Raw genomic sequence first — 19,279 nt, 5'->3', positions numbered from 1 at the left:
AGAGTTTATAAGGGTGAAAGGATAAAATGAGGTTTGAAATTAAGGTAAAAAAAGAAAATATAAATAATATTTAATGTGTTTATTTAATAATAGAAAAAACAATAAAAAATTATAAAAAAGAGCCATAGTAAAATTGTACACAAGTTTAGTGATGGAGACACAGACTCATAGCAGATCACTCATTGTTCCTCATATTTTCTCACTGTCTCATGTTTTCTCTCTCCAGATAAGGAGCAGTATCATTCTCTGCTTGATGTTAGCTGGTGGAGTGAGACTGCACTCATTTTAGCCCGCTGTTCTGGAGCCCTCACCGTTTCTTCCGTCCGCACGCTCAAAAACTTGCTCGGAAAGTCCTGCGAGTGGTTTGAACCTTCACTGCGAGTCACCCCAGCCCATGATGGGGGCTTCCTCAGTCTGGAGGTGTGTGTTTGTACTGAGGTTGTCTATAATGCCTAGAGAGATCTATCCGTTAGCATTCCCATTCATTTCAATGGCAAATTTCCGGGAATCTTTGCTCATTGGCTCCGTCCTATCAACAAGTTTATTTTGAGCTGTAAATACCATGTGACTAATCACTCTGGAGCCGCAGAAAAATTAAGTCATTGCAATGCCGATTGGCTAATAACACCACAAGAATGCACACAGTCCCAGGTCCTTTACTAGTAACTGTCCTGAACTGTGATGTGAAACTAAGCTGACAAACACATATTAGTGCACTGGCAAAGCATCTACTATAATAGAATAAAATATTTATGGTTCACACACAAATAATTTTTGTCAGAGTACATTGCTTCTTTTGAATGTCTGTCAATAGGGAAATATTATGCATTATGTTATAGTCTGTTATGGCATTTACCAGCAGGGCTATGCTAACCAGACAAACCTTAACCCCTTGGTCCAAATGGTTTCTCAGAAAGAGTTAAAGGAAAGGGAATTGTGACTGCACACTTCTCCCTCCAGCAGATTGTCTTTAATTTGTATCTGCTGATGGCTATAATTACTCTCGTCATTCAAAAACTCCCTCTATCTGCAGGCCATCATCATAAAAGTGCTTTACCGCTCCTCATTCTCAGAACCCCCCTCCCACATCTTTCATCTCTACTTCATTGTATTGGTTTTTTTTACACAGTCCACTCATGTACAACTCTTTGTTGGGGAATATAGAGGGATGAGAAAAGTAGGTGAGAGAAGAAGAGAGAGATTGTTTTTTATTCTGGCTGTATGTTCGGTTGACAGTTTTGGCACTCCTTAGGGTGCTGTGGAAATGGCAGAACATGTTTTGAAGTGTGATAAATGTAAATGTGAATGAGCTATTTGACACTTAAGGCGATTAACTCATGAATATTAATTTGATTGTGCTGACGTTGCTTGTAACCTTCTTAGGGTGTCAATTTACACAGCCTAATTCATATTCATGAGCCAAGCCATATATTCGTGAATTTATGTTCAGTGCAAATTGTTTTGAGTTGAATGGCCTTGTGGACTTAACACGCTGACTTGTCGTTAAGATACAATATCAGACAAGCTTTACATTGAAATAAAGATTTTTACACAACCTTTTACTATTGTAATAAATATAAAAAAATACCAATATCAACAAATACAGCATTTAGTGTCTGCAGCTGAATCACAGCCGTGCTGATATTCATTAGAACTAGGGATGCAAGCATTTAACATTGCATATAGCATTTTCTTAATCGACAATCGTTAACGTGTATGAATGATAATTGATTAATCATTAATGAATCATTTACTAAACAATAATACATTGTAAGTGATGTACAGCTTTAAACTGAATAAAAAAATACAAGATGCATATTTTTCTTCAATAAAAACTTTTTTTGACTGACCAACCGTTCTTATATACATTTTAAAACGTCAACATTGGAGAAATATTTGGTACTGTAGAAGAAACATGAAAACATGAAACAGCCACCAAAGTATGTGCATGTAGCATGTATAATTTAAATAAATACACTTAATAAATGCAGGTATTTGTGTTTTTCTGTTAATATATTTGAGTTTAGTGTATTTTTAATACATTAAGGCAGTGTTTTGTATGAATTTGTCAGTTGTTTAATTTACTGTTAATATGTTACTGTTATTAATAACTTGTATACATACAGATTCGAGGTCACATTGTAGATCATGGGATATTTCAGACCTTACTTTTTTCAAATGTTTAGCCACAACACATAACAATATCGGTGTTAACTTGATTTTAGTGTGATAAAATTGCTAACTAACCTTTTCTATGTAAAGTTACAACTTTGTTGCCATTACAGTGTAATGTCCTAAAACCCTAAAACGACTGTAAAAATTACGATTTACACAACTTTACTACTCAAATAGTATAACAGTACAATTAATGAAAGTGCTTTTATTAAATTATAAGCATCTGATTTCTTACTTTAAACCCTCCAAAATGGGCCCCACCATTCACTTCCACTGTAAGAGCGTCACTGTAATCTCGATTTTTGCTTTTGTTTTTAAAGAAAAGGATGGTCAAATTTAATTTTTTTGATAATCAATATTATGCCATTAATGCTGTCAAATGAGCTTAACTTGTATTGAACCAGGAATATTCCTTCAAGACATGTTTTAGAATCGGTCAAAAGCAGCCATTTATGCAGGCTAAAAAAAAAGTGGCATGATGCCCCTCTCTGGTTCCAGATTCAGATACAGAAGTCAATAATCAAAATTGTCTAAACACATCTGTCTTCATTTGTGATTATCCTTGAGCCAGCCAACCGGATCTTAATCTATCTTTTTCTCTTTCTGTCTCTCTCTTCTCTCAGTGTGAGATAAAGCTGGCCCACAAACGCTCTCGTCTGGAAAGCAATATGCCGGGTGAAGAGGATGATGGAGAGGAGGATTCCGACTCTGATGAAGAGTCCTTGGCAAAGGCGCGGTATTTGAGCTACGTAAAGCATGGCCTGTACTATGTGACGGAGATGGAACGCTTCGCCCCTCCCCGAAAACGTCCTCGGACCGTCATCAAAAACTATCGTCTGGTCAGCCTGAGGTCCACTACACCAGAGGAACTGTACCAGAGGAAGGTGGGTTAGACCAAATGCACACTACAAGACAGATGGTCGGTTCCTATAACAACCAGAGTGAGGAAGTGCAGAATGACATCAGAAGTTGAATGTTGGGGGAAACAAGTCTTTGAAACATTGTAGATGTCAACCTGACCCACAAAGCATAACAAAACAGCATTTAGAGAGACACCTCTTCCTGATTGATTCACTTTATTGCTGTAATATTAAAAAGCGATAACAGTTCTCTGGTTCTTTCATAGACCATTAATAAGACTAAGAGCTTTCGGTAGAAGGTAACCTTGTGTGTGTGTATTGACAGATTGATAATGAGGAGTATGGAGAGGCGCTTTCCCTGGCTCATGCATATGGTCTGGATTCTGATCTCGTCTTCCAGAGACAGTGGAGAAAATCTACAGTCAGCATCGCTTCCATTCAGGACTACTTGGTAAGAGTGGGTAACCACAACATTTGCAACCTGTAACAAGGGCATACTAAACTTTTTGTTCTTCTTGCTGCTTCAGAGTTTCTAAATCCCAGAAGACAATTAGCATTTTTCGAGTCATAGCTTCCTCAAAGCAGTATATTTATGAATTCAATAAGGTCTGTGGTTAACATTACTTGAAGACACTTTCACATTTTGTTGTACAACATAATTACACATAGTCATAACTCAGATATAAATATAAAAACCATTGTGTGCATTTAAATGTTGCCAACAAGTTGCTACAACAGTTATATTACACGCCATTTGTCAAGCACGTATGATGAAGTTAAAGAATGATTTGTAAATCATGTTGTAATGTAGAACAAAATGTAAAGGTCTTGTCAAGTAATGCTAACTGATTAGCATGCTAGGCTAATGTTGCAAAAAGATTATGCATTATGTTCAAGTAGCCTAAAAAGAGCCTAGCATGCTAAGCTATTTTAAGAGCTTATTTTACTCCAAAAATTTGAAAACCTCTTTTCTAAATAAATCATGTTAGAAATTTCCAAGGGAACCCATACGAATAAACATTTTGGGTTGGCCTACAAGTTGACATCATGACTAAAGCTCTCTATTGCTTTTTTGATGTTCCTTTTAATTTGAGACCAACCAGATTAGATTTAATCTGGGATCAACCATGTGAAATCTGTTGGGAATGTTCGGTCTGATGCAAAAAAAAAAAGCTTATATCTTACTGTACAGGTGTGAATCTGCACTGGAATCCCAATTTGATTATGATTCAAAGGGTAACGATTCGATTACAAAACAATTCTCAATGCAAATTTCATCCAAGTTTTTTTTTTGCTTTAAACTCAGTATTAAATAGTATTAAATTATTAATTTAGTATTAATCAATCTGTAGCTTATAACTATCCACATTTTTCCTGAGCTACCACTGGTCTGCTCCATGACGATTCTAGTTGCCTATTTCTGGTCTCCAGATGCACTTCTAAAACTATCAAAAGGAGTGATCCAGACAGAGAACAACAACCATTACATTTTTTGGGGGTAAAAATAAATTTGTGCGGTAGTTGGCTGTCATAACATCTCATAGTTGATGATATCAGCGTAACTAACCTCGGACCATTGCTTTATGACATCTACACACTCAGCTGAGGCACTGTCAATAAAAAATCATTCGTATTGATTATACAGCCACATGTTTTTTGCCAGTTTTATATAAATGTAATACCTTAAACATTACATTACCACTAAGAATATACTCCAATGCGAGTGATAACACTAGAGACCGTAAATTGAAAACAGTTGAATCGTGGAACTGTTTAGGGAAAAGGTGGATAACTACAACTATTGGTTGCTGGTCCAGAGAGTGCAACAGGTGAAAAGGGCATTGGGAGGTAGGAGACCAAAAATAATGAGAAAATTTAAACAATACCCACATTTCACCACGGTTTCATAATTATTTTCAGCTGTTTTTTTTTTTCTTTCTGTGCAAATTAGTGCAATAACGGGTAAGCTCTACAATTTTTGTGTGCTTGAGTTTGTGAATGGGGTGGCACGGTGGTTAAGTAAGGTGAATTGGAGACTGCGTCAGGAAGGTCATCTGGCATAAAATCTGTACCATGTCAAAAAAGTGGATCGCCGATATTCCGCTGTGGCGACCCCTAATGGGAGCAGCCGAAAGAAGAAGCAGAGTTTCAGTTGAATACGATCATCGTGTGACTGATGCATCCAGTCAGTGATCAGTTCTGTAGTGTGCGCTTGGCTTTAGTATATGCACATCTGACCATTTTTATTCTAGCATAATGTTTGACAATCGATTCAGAATCGTTGGAGAAATAATTGCGATGCATTGAAGAATGCATTTCCAAGCTAAAAAAAATGAACAAAATTTTAGGGTGACAGAAGCCTGTAGCTTCATTGCCAGGCAGCTTTTTGTTCTTTGTGCACAGGGGTTTGTAGGGGTGTAAACTTTAAACTTGTGCTTAGTCTGAATAGGCCTTAAGTCTCTCTTTTTTCTTTTCACAGAGTAAGATAAAGAAGAGATCATGGGTGCTGCATGAGTGTGTGGAGAGAGTTCCAGAGAACGTGGATGCGGCCAAAGAACTTCTGCAGTACGGCTTGAAAGGAACAGATCTCGAGGCCTTGATCGCCATCAGTAATGGAGAAGACGGGGGCAGGTGTGTAACACACAAACCTACACAGCTCTTCCGATCTTCTCTTTTGCAATGTGTTAGGGTGCTTACACACTAGAGAAAGCTCTGACTGAGCGTTTGATGGATTTATGTTGAGGGTGTGGTTATTAAGATTTATGTTGAGGGTGTGGAAAGAACCATTAAAGATTTTTAATACAAGCAAGCATACAGCAAATCATTCTCATTGGTCAACAAATGCCTATGTCAGAATGCGTTTTGGTTTACTTCTAGTTGCATGTCCAAGCTTAGGGGCTTTGTAGGGGAACAGGGCATTTGTGTGCCCTTAACCAGTATGTTCTGTCCCTAGGTTCATCTTGCCAGGTGATGTTGATCTGGATGATGATCCATATGAAGACTTTCTGTCTATAGAGGAAGAGATGGAGCAAAGAAAAGAGAGGGAGGTGAAGAAGAGACAGGAGCTCCTCAAAAAAGTGGATTTTAGCAAGTATGTTTTCTCGCATACACAGACATTTAAAAGTGGCAGATTTTTTCAGAAAGCTTACCAGCAGGAGCACACAGAATTTGCATGCATCGAACGTTTTCAGCAGAATGTGATCGCCCATCATTAAAAGATTTACATATTACATACAAATATTTTGCTAATTTGATTAAGCTTTCAGCTACCAATAAGAGCGTAGTATTTCGGCATGATTTAATAGTATTATTATTTAATATTATAAAATATTAAACATATTTAAATACATTTTGCAGAATTACAAATTCAGCACAGTAAATGTGAAATAAGTCTACATGTTCCATCTAAGCCTGCTCAGAGCGATCTTGGAGACAAAGTAGAGAATGAGAGAGAGACAGGCAAATAGAACGTAGAGGAAAAGGTAGAGGATAAAATTAAAGCCGTTAGAGCATAGATTTATTTCTAATCTGCATAAAGTAATTTATGCCTCTGTTGTGCTTTGCCCAAGAGGCCCTAATGAAAAAGCCATCCATGAGCACAAATTATGAACGCTCACACACACTGTAACGAAAGGGGAGGGAGGGCGATATAGACAAAAAACATTGCAGATTGGAAAACATTTGCTGTAAACACTGCACTTATCAAAATACTCTTGTTTATATACACACACACACACACACACACACACACACACACACACTAAATTACCTAATTTTTCACAACGTAACTCTGCTAAACATACACATACTCCTCATGCATATCATACAGAACTGTATCTAATTTGCCCTCAATTACGGTGTGTCTAAACCCGTTAGCTGTCTGACATCATTGTGTGTTTGTGTGTTTACTCCCCAGGCTGTTTGTTTGTATGCAGTCAGCATATATAATGCGTGTGCTGCTGTGTCCATTTATGTGTGTCTGGATGCATGTATGACACATGTTGTCCTACTCATGCAAAGGAGAAAAACTAATTGAAGGAGAAAGAAAAAAGGTGAAAGTTGTGATTGAGGGCAGGGATGCCAGGGAAAAAAAGAACAAATAAACAGGGATAGAAGGAAAATTGAAACAAAAGCATTTAGGGAGAAAGGAAAAGGCGAAGAAGATGATGATGGAAGAAGATAAAGAGGGACAGAGATGGAGAGACAGACAGTGAGAAGGAATTAGAAGCTCTAATGGTGTGTGGTGCAATTTCTCCTTACATTCTGCTGTGGAAAGGCGACGACAAAGTCATCATTCTGTTAATTTCTTTTTAACTACACCGCCATTATAGCAATGGGGCAATATCGATCAGACTGCTGGTTTTAGCTAAAGTTGTGTGTGTGTGTGTGAGAGAGAGAGAGAGAGAGAGGGAGTGATACCAGGTTCAGTGAGCTGTCTCTCTTTCACTATCACAGTAACACTGCATATTTTGATAGCTAGTCACCTTAAAAATGTCTGTCTGTCACTCATGCTTCACTCTCACACAGATATTCTCACAGGTGAAAATAACAGTGCCTGCTATTAAATTCAGCTGCACTTGCTTAACGTACTCCAGCGTGACTCCATTCAAACTTAGTTTTGGAGATAATTTTAGCCTTGGTGTGTAATATTGTTGATGTAAAATACTTTCTTTTATCCCAGTTTTACCCATTTGCAGAGAGACAACTACTTTATATGTAAGCCATTTGCTAGATTTAACGGAGAATTTAAAAACATTGCTCTGTTTTTTGAGCAGTCTGACATGTCAACTGCTGGCTCAACCAATGGAGTGAGTGTGTGGCTTTATCCAAACAAAGGAGGGTGGGGTGGTGTGGAAGTTGCTGTAGTACTGTTTGGGGAAACCTCTTTCGAGCAATCATGATTTTTGCAAGAAATAAAAAAAAGAGACTTGCTTACTGCATTGTTTATTGCGCAATTTGCTAACTGCATTGTAATTGGTCTTATATGTTTTCACATGGATCTATTTATCACTCTGTATTGCATATTAGTCAAAAGTCCCTTTCTCTTGCCCTCTCTTCTTCTATCCAAATTTGTGCTGTCTAGCCATTTCTAGCTCTGGGTTGACTATTTGCACTGTAAATAGAACCTGCCTAACAGAGCGATTATTTGCAGTCTAATAGTCTGGTGGAAACACAACAAATGTAACAAAAACAGCACCCCTAGTGTTGCTGCAGTGGTGTGCTGTGTAATGATGGTGTGCAATTGCCTGGGTTCATTTCTGCCTTTTCCATATTTCCCCATCCGGTTTCCTGTCTCCACAATTAATATTTCCTTTAACACTAATTATAATAATGAATACAAAAAAATATAAAGCTTCATTTCATTGCAGTGATTTGGTCACCGTTATGGTCGGGATTTGAGACAAAAGTTTGATTGGGGTAATATTGACCATGGTTTTACTATAGTAATATTGTAGTAACCATATTCTTTGGTGGAATCCATAGTTTTATTTCGTTTAACCATGGTATCACTACAAAAATATGGTGTTAATATAATAACCATGTTTATTTTTTTATGGTTACTATGATATAACTATAAAATAGCTTGATGATAGGATGGTTACTGTGGTAAAGCCATGGTTACTTTTTGTAAGGGTAGGGTGTCTGTGGGACTCTGAATTAACACTATAAACACACCGCAATGATGCCCCTATAATGTATATTAGTAGTTAATTAGGAATGCAAATAGTATCTGCCACTATTTTCACCAGGGTGCAAATAGCAACTTACCCTATTAGTGTAAATAGCATCTATCACTATTCATATTTAGTGCGAATAGCCTCTGCCAAAAAGAAAAGAAATGAACTTGGCTCTTTTGCTGCCTTGCAGGTACTGATATTCCTTTAGGAAATGCAGATTTATTTAGTCAAGTCAAGTCATTTTTATTAGTAAAGTGCTTTTCACAATAGACATCGCTTCAATGCCGCTGTACTAGAAATTGTGCTATAACCGAAAATAAAGCTGTAATGTCTTAGACATCATTTTGCTATTTGATAAAAATACATTTTGTAGATTGTGCCTTAATAAGAGAATAATATTTGTATTTAGACCCCCAGTGAGCAAGCCAAAGGCGACCATGGCAAGGAACCAAAAACTCCATAATATGTTGGTTAATGGAGAAAAATAACCTCTGGAGAATCAAAGCTCACTTTGTGGGCCAGTAACCTACTGGCTAAACAGCATGAATAGAATGCCAAAGGAATGATGTCCAATTCTATCCAGTGCCCTTTTTCATAGCATCAATGGAGGATAGGCCACTCAAGCACATATTTGTTTTTTTTTTAACCATCAGTCGAAGATCCCTTTCGTGTGCCTCATGCCAGAGCTCGTCTTTGAAACATATTTTATTGGATTGTAGTATTCTTCTCTGAATGTTTTTTTTTATTTTTTTCTGCTGATACCTTTGAAAATGTTACAAAGTCAGTCCAGAATTAGTTTGAGTTTTTATTAAAAAGAATAATCTTAAATAGCTTGTTATCTTAAATATCAATGAAATATCTGAGCACTACATTTTATCTGGCATGAAATTAATAGTCAGTATCTTTTCTCTTTTAGATACCAGTCAGCTATACGTAACATAACTTTTCACATCTGTATAACATCCTTAACTGAAAAGAGTTTTGTCAACTTTGATCATGTCAGTAGTTATTGTGATGCGTTTCTCCAGTATAAAGATGTGTGACCTTCAGCGTGTTGGTTGTTTAGTGAACTGACAGCAGCATGCCAATGCTGTGTGCTGTTGCAGAGCTAAATGCTGCTTTTACAGTCAGGCCATCTATAAACCCTTGACACAGCATTAAATCCTGCTTCAGTTTCATTAAAATCAGTAAGCCTGAAATGGAATTGCCCTAGAATGTGTGGATGCTGGCAAGAGATGTCCATGAGAAAAATGGCAAAAGGTGCGTGTGTGTGTGTGTGTGTTTTATATAGTAAGTGATCATGGGTTTGTGTTTATTTGTGGACTTCTTCTATCATGTTTATACTGCAACAACATCCTGCCATTCAATATTCTCCCCAAGTCCAATGAACGCAGTCTTATTTATTTGTGTGTGTGTTTGTTCTCATTCGCATACAATGGGATACTCAGGTTTCCGCAGTAATGCAGGGAAAATGAGATGAGATTGTAATTGCCTTCTGTGGATTCTCATGCTGACTGATCCACACGCGCTCACACACACACACGCTCACATGGGCATCCAGGCAATCAGGCAGCGGTCATCTCACATTAGCCTGTCTTTGATGACCTAATCTTGGTCCATAATGGCTCACTACCGTTTCACTACTGCTCTCCCTCTATTTTGCCCCCTTTTTAGGTTTTCCCTCCAATTTACAATCATCTTTCTCCCCCGTTCCTCTGCATTTTCTTGCAAACATTATTTCTGAAGGCCTCAGTGTACCTGTGTTTACGTGTGTGCACATCTGTCAAATCTCCCATCTCATCCCCCTGAGTGTGTGAAGCTTTATTTCATTACACCATTTTCATGGATATTAGTAGCAGCTCTCTGAAGTAGATGCATTCTGATAAGCTCCAGATAAGAAAACTGTGTGTGTTTAATCCTTTGTTGATTTCTTGTTCTTCCAGGCTGACTCTAGAGCAGAGGGAGCTCTGCAGGAGTAGATTGAAGCTTCTGTGCTATCTGGACCGCTTGGCTACTTATGAGGTAACACTCTCAAATCAGTTAAATCCACAACATAAGCATAATATTACTACTTCCATCTGCACAGACAATGAGTGCATTTACATGCATGTTCTTACACCGATTATGCTTAAAGCAGCAGTGTGTAATCTCTGCACCACCAAATGTAACTTTGGAGAAAAAGGGTAAAAGCTTTTATATACCTTCTATGTCTTTCATTGGTTGATCAAACAGATAGTCCCGCCCCCAACTCACATCATTGGTTGAATCGTTGTTGTGTCAGCCTGGACGTGTAGCTCAAAACAAAATGGAGCAATATTAATAGTGCCACAAAGACAGTTTCTGCCCAATAAGCTGCTCATAAATCTCACTTTGGTTGTGTTGCATCATATACACAGCATTTTAAGGTCGCAGTGTCAAATTAAACGTAGTTTGAAACAGAAAACACCTTCTTGAGGTCCCTGCATTAGGAGATGCACTCCATTCAGGTTTGTTTGAACGCAAGAATTATTATCTTGTACTGTCTCTATAGTTAAGCAAGCCTGAGTGTGGTTTGTTGTCTGTACAGGTGCATCTTCTGAGTTTGGTTTGAAAGCTTTTGGTTTAAAAGAGACATGGAAAACAGAATTTGTCTTTCATTTCCTTTCTATGTAGATGTCTAATGTTTACAATGCAAAGCTCCCTCCCCAGTCTACCTAGACCATTTGAAAGTCAGATGAAAACTAGACTGCAAAAACAGCTTGTTCAGAAATCGTCATGTTTAAACATCACAGCCATGAGCACATTAACCACCCTAATTTACATATTAACCTCCCTATACAACCCTAATTTACATATCAACACCTGTTCAGTATTCAGCCGTTTTCAATCATTCAAAGCCCCACATGAACAACAATGTGATTTATGCTGGTACATGGAGATTGGCCAATCATAACAGAGGCCATTAAATACAGTATTGTCTAAGGGCCTTAGAGGTACAGTAGCAAAACAGTAAATGCAAAACTACAAGCGTTTTTGTTGCAGGAAATTGAAACTAAAATTAAATGTTGATTTCAGTTTTCAGTTGCTTATTCTCCAAAGGAAAGTTACTGTGGTCAATTTCTCCTATCCTATCTCAACTTAAAGGAATGTTCCGGGTTCAATACAAGTTAACCTTAATTGACAGCATTTGTGGCATAATATTGTGGCATAATATTGATTACCACAAAAAATTATTTTGACTCCTCACTTTAAAAAATTGGCCCCCACTCACTTCCATTGTAAGCTCCTCACTATAACCCAGATATTTGCTTTTTTTAAGAAAATGTTCAATTTGCAATTTTTGAATGTTAAAATACTCACTTTTTCAAAGTAGAGCCACAACACAATATGTGTGTTAATGTGATTTGTCTGTGATAAAACCACTTACTAACCTTTTCTGTGTGAAGTTATAGCCAATTTTACATCTTCGTTGCCATGACAATGTAATGTCAACAAACCTTAAAATGACAAGTTAAACAACTTTACAGCTCAAGTAATATATGATTTCTAACAGAAGAATTAATCTAAGTGATGTTATAATATTATAAGCTTCACATTTCTGCCTTTTAAACCCTCCAATAATTGGCCCATTCACTTCCATTGTAAGTGCCTCCCTATAACCTTGAAGAAAAGTTGAAACGAGTAAAAATGTTTTTTTTGTGGTAATCAACATTATGCCAGTAATGCTGTTGATTGAGCTTAACTTGTTTTGAACCTGGAATATTCCTTTCATTTTCAGATGCAACTCTAAGTAATTAAGTAGTTGATTTCCCTGAAAGGTGTAAACACTGTGCCTCTGTGGTGCTACAGTATTGGCTCTTTTTGTTAGTGCATACTTGCTAGCTGCAAAAAAGCAACATTGGCTCAACTAATGCATCAGTTTTAGATGGGACTATTTGTTTGATAGTGGAGTGTTCGGGAGACCTGTTTGAAAACAATCCTTGTTTTTGCTATTCCGTGTAATGTCAATAAATGACATGTTTCATCTTTAAATAATCTTTTTAAAGTCTTTCAGCTCATTGTTTTATTTTTAAAGTCATGAGCAGGAGTGTATCATCCTTTCATCCTACCGCACTGTTAATGTCCTACTCCTGTTGTGATAGATGGCCTTTGTCAGGGTCTTCATGTGTAATTGATTTCTAAGGGAATAGTCCTGAATGTAACCAGACCTGAGAGACATTAGACGCTCACATGCACACACATCTACGCACCGGCCCTGTAGACTTAAAGGGCGTAATTGTAAATGTCAAAGCAATAAATGTCAACAGTGTGGACTGGGAGAATTTACCTCAGGCACACAAGCGTGAGACCCTCAACTGAACTTTCATGTTTGTTTTGTTCTCTTTTTCGTTCACTTCTTCTCTCATCACATTTTCTGCAGGAAATTCTAGGCGGACCTCATGCGGCAGAGCAGAGATTTGATGCCGAATTTTTCAAGAAGTTCCGCAATCAGAATATTGTTCTGTCAGCAAGAAATTACGCCAGGGTAAATCTCTCTCCCTTTGTTCTCTGACCGTGTGAGTGTCTGTAACAGGGTCCTGTGGTGTGAATTATAGTCACTATTTCACACTTTTCTTGATAAGTGTGTGCGCTCTTGCTAGCGTTTGCCGTAAAATATGGATTCCCCTCATATTCTGAGAGTATTTTTAAGTGTAGATGTTTGAAATATGGTTACCTGCACACTGCAAAGGCTTCAAGGGGTTTGTAATGTGGAAAATATTGCCGCAGAGCATAAAGCTGTCTGTAGTTAGTTCAGTCTCATAAATCGTCTATTAATTATTTATCTCTATCAATCTTTTGCTCTCTCATTGTTTTATTTCTCTCTCAGGAGAGTAACGTGCAGGCTTTGGACATTCTCTTCACTTATCACAGCTCAGAGTTGCTCCAGCACCGACTTGCCATCCTTTACAATTTCCCAGAAACCACCTCTCCTCACGAGTACACCGACCTTCTGCCTAAGGCTGGGTAAGAATTACTGATTAGAGGATACCAATCTCCCAAGAACAGTATAAACAAAACCCGCATAAATCTTTTTGAAACAGCTAAATGGGAAATGATAGCTAAATGGGAAATTTAGACGATGGGTCCACTGGAAGAAGTTATTAGGTATTGTCTGTGAAACCAAATCAGTTAAAGGTGGTAGTTTAAAGCAGGTTGCTTATGTAAATGAGACATTTTACTGTGCAATTATGCATTTTAAACTTGGAGACCTTAAGCTTATGAAGTAATTGAGGTTACCTCCTGGCTTTGTGCCAGAAACACTGAATATGAACACTTACCACCTAACTGAAGCAGTTTATATAGAGAATACAGGGGGCAATTGTAGCATATTACCCTTCAGAACTCACAGACTACTACAAATCTACAACATATTTGGTATAAAAAAAGAGTAATACATTTATATGTGGCAAAAGTAACTACACCATTAAGAAACTTAAAATGAGATCATACTGTAAATTTAATTGTAAATGTGGTTGGGGGCAATTGTAATATTAAATTAAATGCTACAATAAAAATTTAATTATATTAGCCACTGTATCTGAAATTCAACCACAAACAAAGTAAAAATTAAAGATGCCCAGGGTCCCTGCTCATCTGCGTGAACGTGCCTTAGGCATGCTGCATGGAGGGATGAGGACTGCAGATGTGGCTAGGGCAATAAATTGCAATGTCTGTACTATGAGATGCCCAAGACTGCACTACAGGGAGATAGGAAGGACAGCTGACTGTCCTCGCAGTGGCAGACCACGTGTAACAACACCTGCACAGGATCGGTACATCCGAATATCACACCTGCAAGACAGGTACAGGATGGCAACAAAAACTGCCCAAGTTACACCAGGAACACACAATCCCTCCATCTGTGCTCAGTCTGTCTGCAATATGCTGAGAGAGGCTGGATTGAGGGCTTGTAGGCCTGTTGTAAGGCAGGTCCTTACCAGATATCACCAGCAACAATGTCGCATATGGGCACAAACCCACCTTCGCTGGACCAGACAGGACTGGCAAAAAGTGCTCTATACTGATGAGTCGCGGTTTTGTCTCACCAGGGGTGAAGGTCGGACTTGCGTTTATCGTTGAAGGAATGAGCGTTACACCGAGGCCTGTACTCTGGAGGAGGATCTGTTTGGAGTTGGAGGGTCTGTCATGGTCTGGGGTGGTGTGTCACAGCATCATCGGACTGAGTCAAGTCAAGTGGTTTTTATTGTCGTTTCAACCATATACAGTTAGTACAGTACACAGCGAAACGAGACAATGTTCCTCCAGGACCATGGTGCTACATAAAACAACATAGGACAAACCCAGAACCACATGAGACTACACAGACTAAATAACATACCTATATAAATTGCACGTGCAAACGTGTGCAAAAAGTACGGAACAGTACAATAAATGACTAACAATGAACAGGACAATAGACACAGTAAGAGACAGTGCAGCGCTGACCAGTACACAGTAGTGCAAAAGATGACAGTTTCTAAAAATGCCAAATGTAAACATAACATACTATGGGATAGTGTTCTATGCACAGCAGTTATTGAGGTAGCAGCCAGTTATAAAAATGACAAAATTAAAGTGCATCTCAGGACGTGTGTGTGTCTCTGAGTATTGAGGAGTCTGATGGCTCGGGGGAAGAAGCTGTTACACAGTCTGGCCGTGAGGGACCGAATGCTTCGGTACCTCTTGCCAGACGGCAGGAGGGTGAAGAGTATGTGTGAGGGGTGTGTGGGGTCGTCCACAATGCTGGTTGCGTTGTGGATGCAGTGTTTTTTGTAAATGTCTTTGATGGAGGGAAGAGAGTCCACGGTGATCTCCTCAGCTGTCCTCCCTATCCTCTGCAGGGCTTTGCAGTCCGAAACGGTCCCTCTATAGAATGTAGTGAGGATGGGGGGTGGGAGATGTGCTTTCTCAGCCTTCGAAGAAAGCAGAGACGCTGCTGGGCTTTCTTGGTAATAGAGCTGGTGTTGAGGGACCAGGAATTTGGTGCTCTTGACGATCTCCACAGAGGAGCCGTCAGTGTTCAGCGGAGAGTGGTCACTCTGTGCTCTCCTAAAATCAACAACCATCTCTTTTGTTTTGTCGACATTCAGAGACAGGTTGTTGGCTCTACACCAGTCCTTTAACCGCTGCACCTCCTCTCTGTATGCTGACTCATCGTTCTTGCTGATGAGACCCACCACGGTCGTGTCATCGGCGAACTTGATGTGATTCGAGCTATGCATTGCTGCACATTTGTGAGTCAGCAGAGTGAACAGCAGTGGACTGAGCACACAGCCCTGGGGGGGTTGTTGTCATTGCAGGTAATCCCAATGCTGTGCATTACAGGGAAGACATCTGCCTCCCTCGTGTGGTACCCCTCCTGCAGGCTCATCCTGCCATGACCCTCCAGCATGACAATGGCACCAGCCATACTGCTCGTTCTGTGAGTGATTTCCTGAAAGACAAGAATGTAAGTGTTCTGACAATGCCAGCGAAGAGTCTGGATATCAATCCCATTGAGCACGTCTGGGACCTGTTGGATCGGAGGGTGAGGGCAAGGACCATTCCTCCCAGAAATGTCCAGGAACTTGCAAGTGCCTTGGTGGAAGAGTGGGGTAACATCTCACAGCAAGAACTAGCAAATCTGGTGCAGTCCATGAGGAGGAGATGAACTGCAGTACTTAATGCAGCTGGTGGCCACACCAGATACTGACTGTTACTTCTGATTTGGACTCTCCCTTTGTTCAGGGACACATTATTCCATTTCTGTTTCTTGTTATAACATTTATAATATAATAATTTGCATTCCTCAAAATTATTTTTTTTGGTCAAAACCTTCTCACAAAGTGAAATAATTACACCTTTTCTTGTGCACAGTGAGAACTGACTTTACTTGTGCTGAAGAAGTGTCATCACTCTAACTTATTTATGATGTAAGAAATATAGTGTGTTACATTTGCCCCGTCTCCCCTACATATACAGGCGATTTTACAGACGGAGTTTCTGCTCCTTCAAAAATGAAGACTTCTTGCTGTCCTTTGAGGGGAGGAGAGAGGCAGCCATGCAAGGTCATGAAAGTCAGAGACTACCTCTGAATAATGGGCACATCTGAGCATATTCTGAAAGACCTCAGATATTTGAGTTCACAAAAGATATCTGGAGACAGATATCTGGAGACAGCTGCTGAGATTGAATTACTGACCTCTCTGTTATACCAGCAACAACTCGAGGAACTTTTAGTGCCACAAGTACATCCTGAAACTTTGATGTTGATGTGTGGCTAAGGGATGTACAATACTCCATATTTTTCAAACTTGGCAAGTCGGTGGGTTGTCTGGATGACTAGTTGGTCTTAAAGCTGATGGGATTTTTTTTTTCAATCTTGAAATCCCAGCATAATAGTCAGAGACAACTGTAAGTCATTCATAGGTTGATTTCCCAAAGAGTGTAAATCTTTGGCTCAACTTGTGATATTAGACTTTTAGACTATTAGACATTGTTCATTTGAGGCTTCTTTGATTGAGCCTTCCTAAACGTAATGTTTGGACTTCGATTGAATGCAAAAATACAGCACTGTTTTCTGCACTTCAATTTGTTAATATCCTTTTTAGCGCTTTATTATCAGGCAGTAACATGATGACTCCATAATTAACGTATGCAGTCATGAAATCAGAGTCCCTCTCCTTGAAATCTGAACACATCTGGTCAAAAGAGACACTGATTACCAGGTGTAAATGCTGATAGTGCCTTCTATAAATGAAGCACACACATAGCAGGAGAGAGAGAGAGAGAGAGAGAGAGAGATTGAAGTCAAACTGACTAAGTTAAAATAGTTTTTATATAAATAAATGTGTAAATGACAAAACATTTCATTTAACGCTACGCCTGTTGATGACCAACATCTGCCATATTTGATTCTAGAGTTGCTTTTGAGCTGCAGCAGAAGTGAAGATTATCAGTGTATAACAAATAACATAACTTTTGTTCTGTTTGTCACACAATGCTACTGTAGGTTTCAGAATTTCAGACTTGGAATACAGCATATAAATCTTATGGATTGCTTTTATGTTGCTTTTATAGTGCCTTTTTGTCTTTTCAGAACTTAAGATCACAGTCACTATGAAATATTATTGTATGGAAAATATGTTGTATGGATTCTTTAAAATTCTAGGTAAAGGGACAGTTCATCCAAAAATTCTGTCATTATTCACTCACCCTCATATTTTTTCCAAACCCATGAGACTTTTTTGTTCCATGAGACACATAAGGTAATGTTAAACAAACATTTGCTTTCGTTGTTTTGGAAAAATAACTACTTCAACATTAATAACATGAGGATGAGTAAATGATGACACAACTTTCAATTCTGGGTTAACTATCCTTTTAAAACATCCATCTGCAAGTGAACAATACAGTAGACCATCCTGAACAAAGCATTTTGAGTTTGACAGTAATTGTGTAATATTGCTGAAGGTGGTTATTTTATTCCAAAAGCTGTGCTTTGATGCCTGTACTTTGAGTTTAGTATGCTGACAGTTCAACAGCTTCAGTTACTGTCAGTACACTAAAGGACAGCATGCTGTCGGCATACTAAAAACCCTTTCCGAGACATTGTGTCTCTTAATTCACCCCTTTTTAACCCTAACCTAACCCTAACTTAACCCTAACTTAAAGATGTCTCTGAACATTTATTTATTGCTGTTTTCCATCATATTAGGGCCGAAATAATACATTTTTGTTGTTTTCTTAAAATGAACTCAGCAAAAAAGAAATGTCCTCTCACTTTCAAATGCTTTTATTTTCATCAAATTTAACATATGTAAATATTTGTATGAACATTAAAATATTCAACAACTAAGACATAAACTGAACAGTTTCACAGATATTTGACTAACAGAAATGGAAAAATGTGTCCCTGAACAAAGAGGAAGTCCAAATCAAAAGTAACAGTCAGTATCTGGTGTGGCCACCAGCTGCATTAAGTACTGCAGTTCATCTCCTCCTCATCTGGACTGCACCAGATTTGCCAGTTCTTGCTGTGAGATGTTACCCCACTCTTCCATCAAGGCACTTGCAAGTTCCTGGACATTTCTGGGGGGGAATGGCCCTTGCCCTCACCCTCTGATCCAACAGGTCCCAGACCTGCTCAATGGGATTGAGATCCGGGCTCTTCGCTGGCCATGGCAGAACACTGACATTCCTGTCTTGTACGAAATCGTGCACAGAACGAGCAGTATGGCTGGTGGCATCTTTATGCTGGAGGATCATGTCAGGATGAGCCTGCAGGAACGGTACCACATGAGGGAGGAGGATGTCTTTCCTGTAATGTACAACATTGAGATTCCCTGCAATGACAACAAGCTCAGTCCGATGATGCTGTGACAAACTGCCCCAGACCATGATAGACGCCCCAAATCCAAATCGATCCCACTCCAGAGTACAGGCCTTGGTGTAATGCTCATTCCTTCGATGATAACCGCAAGTCCGACCATCACCCTTGGTGAGACAAAACGGCGACTCATCAGTGTAGAGCACTTTTTGCCAGTCCTGTCTGGTCCAGCATAGGTG

At 38.9% G+C, this 19,279-nt stretch overlaps 1 protein-coding gene across 1 annotated transcript in view; it reads left to right on the top strand.

Annotated features, from left to right (window-relative positions):
• LOC127623850 (NBAS subunit of NRZ tethering complex) overlaps positions 1 to 19,279 on the top strand; it is a 218,060-nt gene that overhangs the window by 26,435 nt on the left and 172,346 nt on the right. Inside the window, exons 14-21 of the mRNA XM_052098413.1 lie at positions 227 to 420; positions 2,799 to 3,059; positions 3,361 to 3,486; positions 5,515 to 5,666; positions 5,989 to 6,126; positions 10,657 to 10,735; positions 13,113 to 13,217; positions 13,560 to 13,696. Of these exons, the coding sequence (XP_051954373.1) occupies positions 227 to 420; positions 2,799 to 3,059; positions 3,361 to 3,486; positions 5,515 to 5,666; positions 5,989 to 6,126; positions 10,657 to 10,735; positions 13,113 to 13,217; positions 13,560 to 13,696 (1,192 nt within the window). The remainder of the gene's footprint in view (positions 1 to 226; positions 421 to 2,798; positions 3,060 to 3,360; positions 3,487 to 5,514; positions 5,667 to 5,988; positions 6,127 to 10,656; positions 10,736 to 13,112; positions 13,218 to 13,559; positions 13,697 to 19,279) is intronic.

Source organism: Xyrauchen texanus, chromosome 30 (assembly GCF_025860055.1).
Source record: "Xyrauchen texanus isolate HMW12.3.18 chromosome 30, RBS_HiC_50CHRs, whole genome shotgun sequence".
Taxonomy (NCBI): domain Eukaryota; kingdom Metazoa; phylum Chordata; class Actinopteri; order Cypriniformes; family Catostomidae; genus Xyrauchen; species Xyrauchen texanus.
The sequence above is the reverse complement of the archived record's forward strand: the minus strand, read 5'-3'. Positions and strand labels throughout refer to the sequence as shown.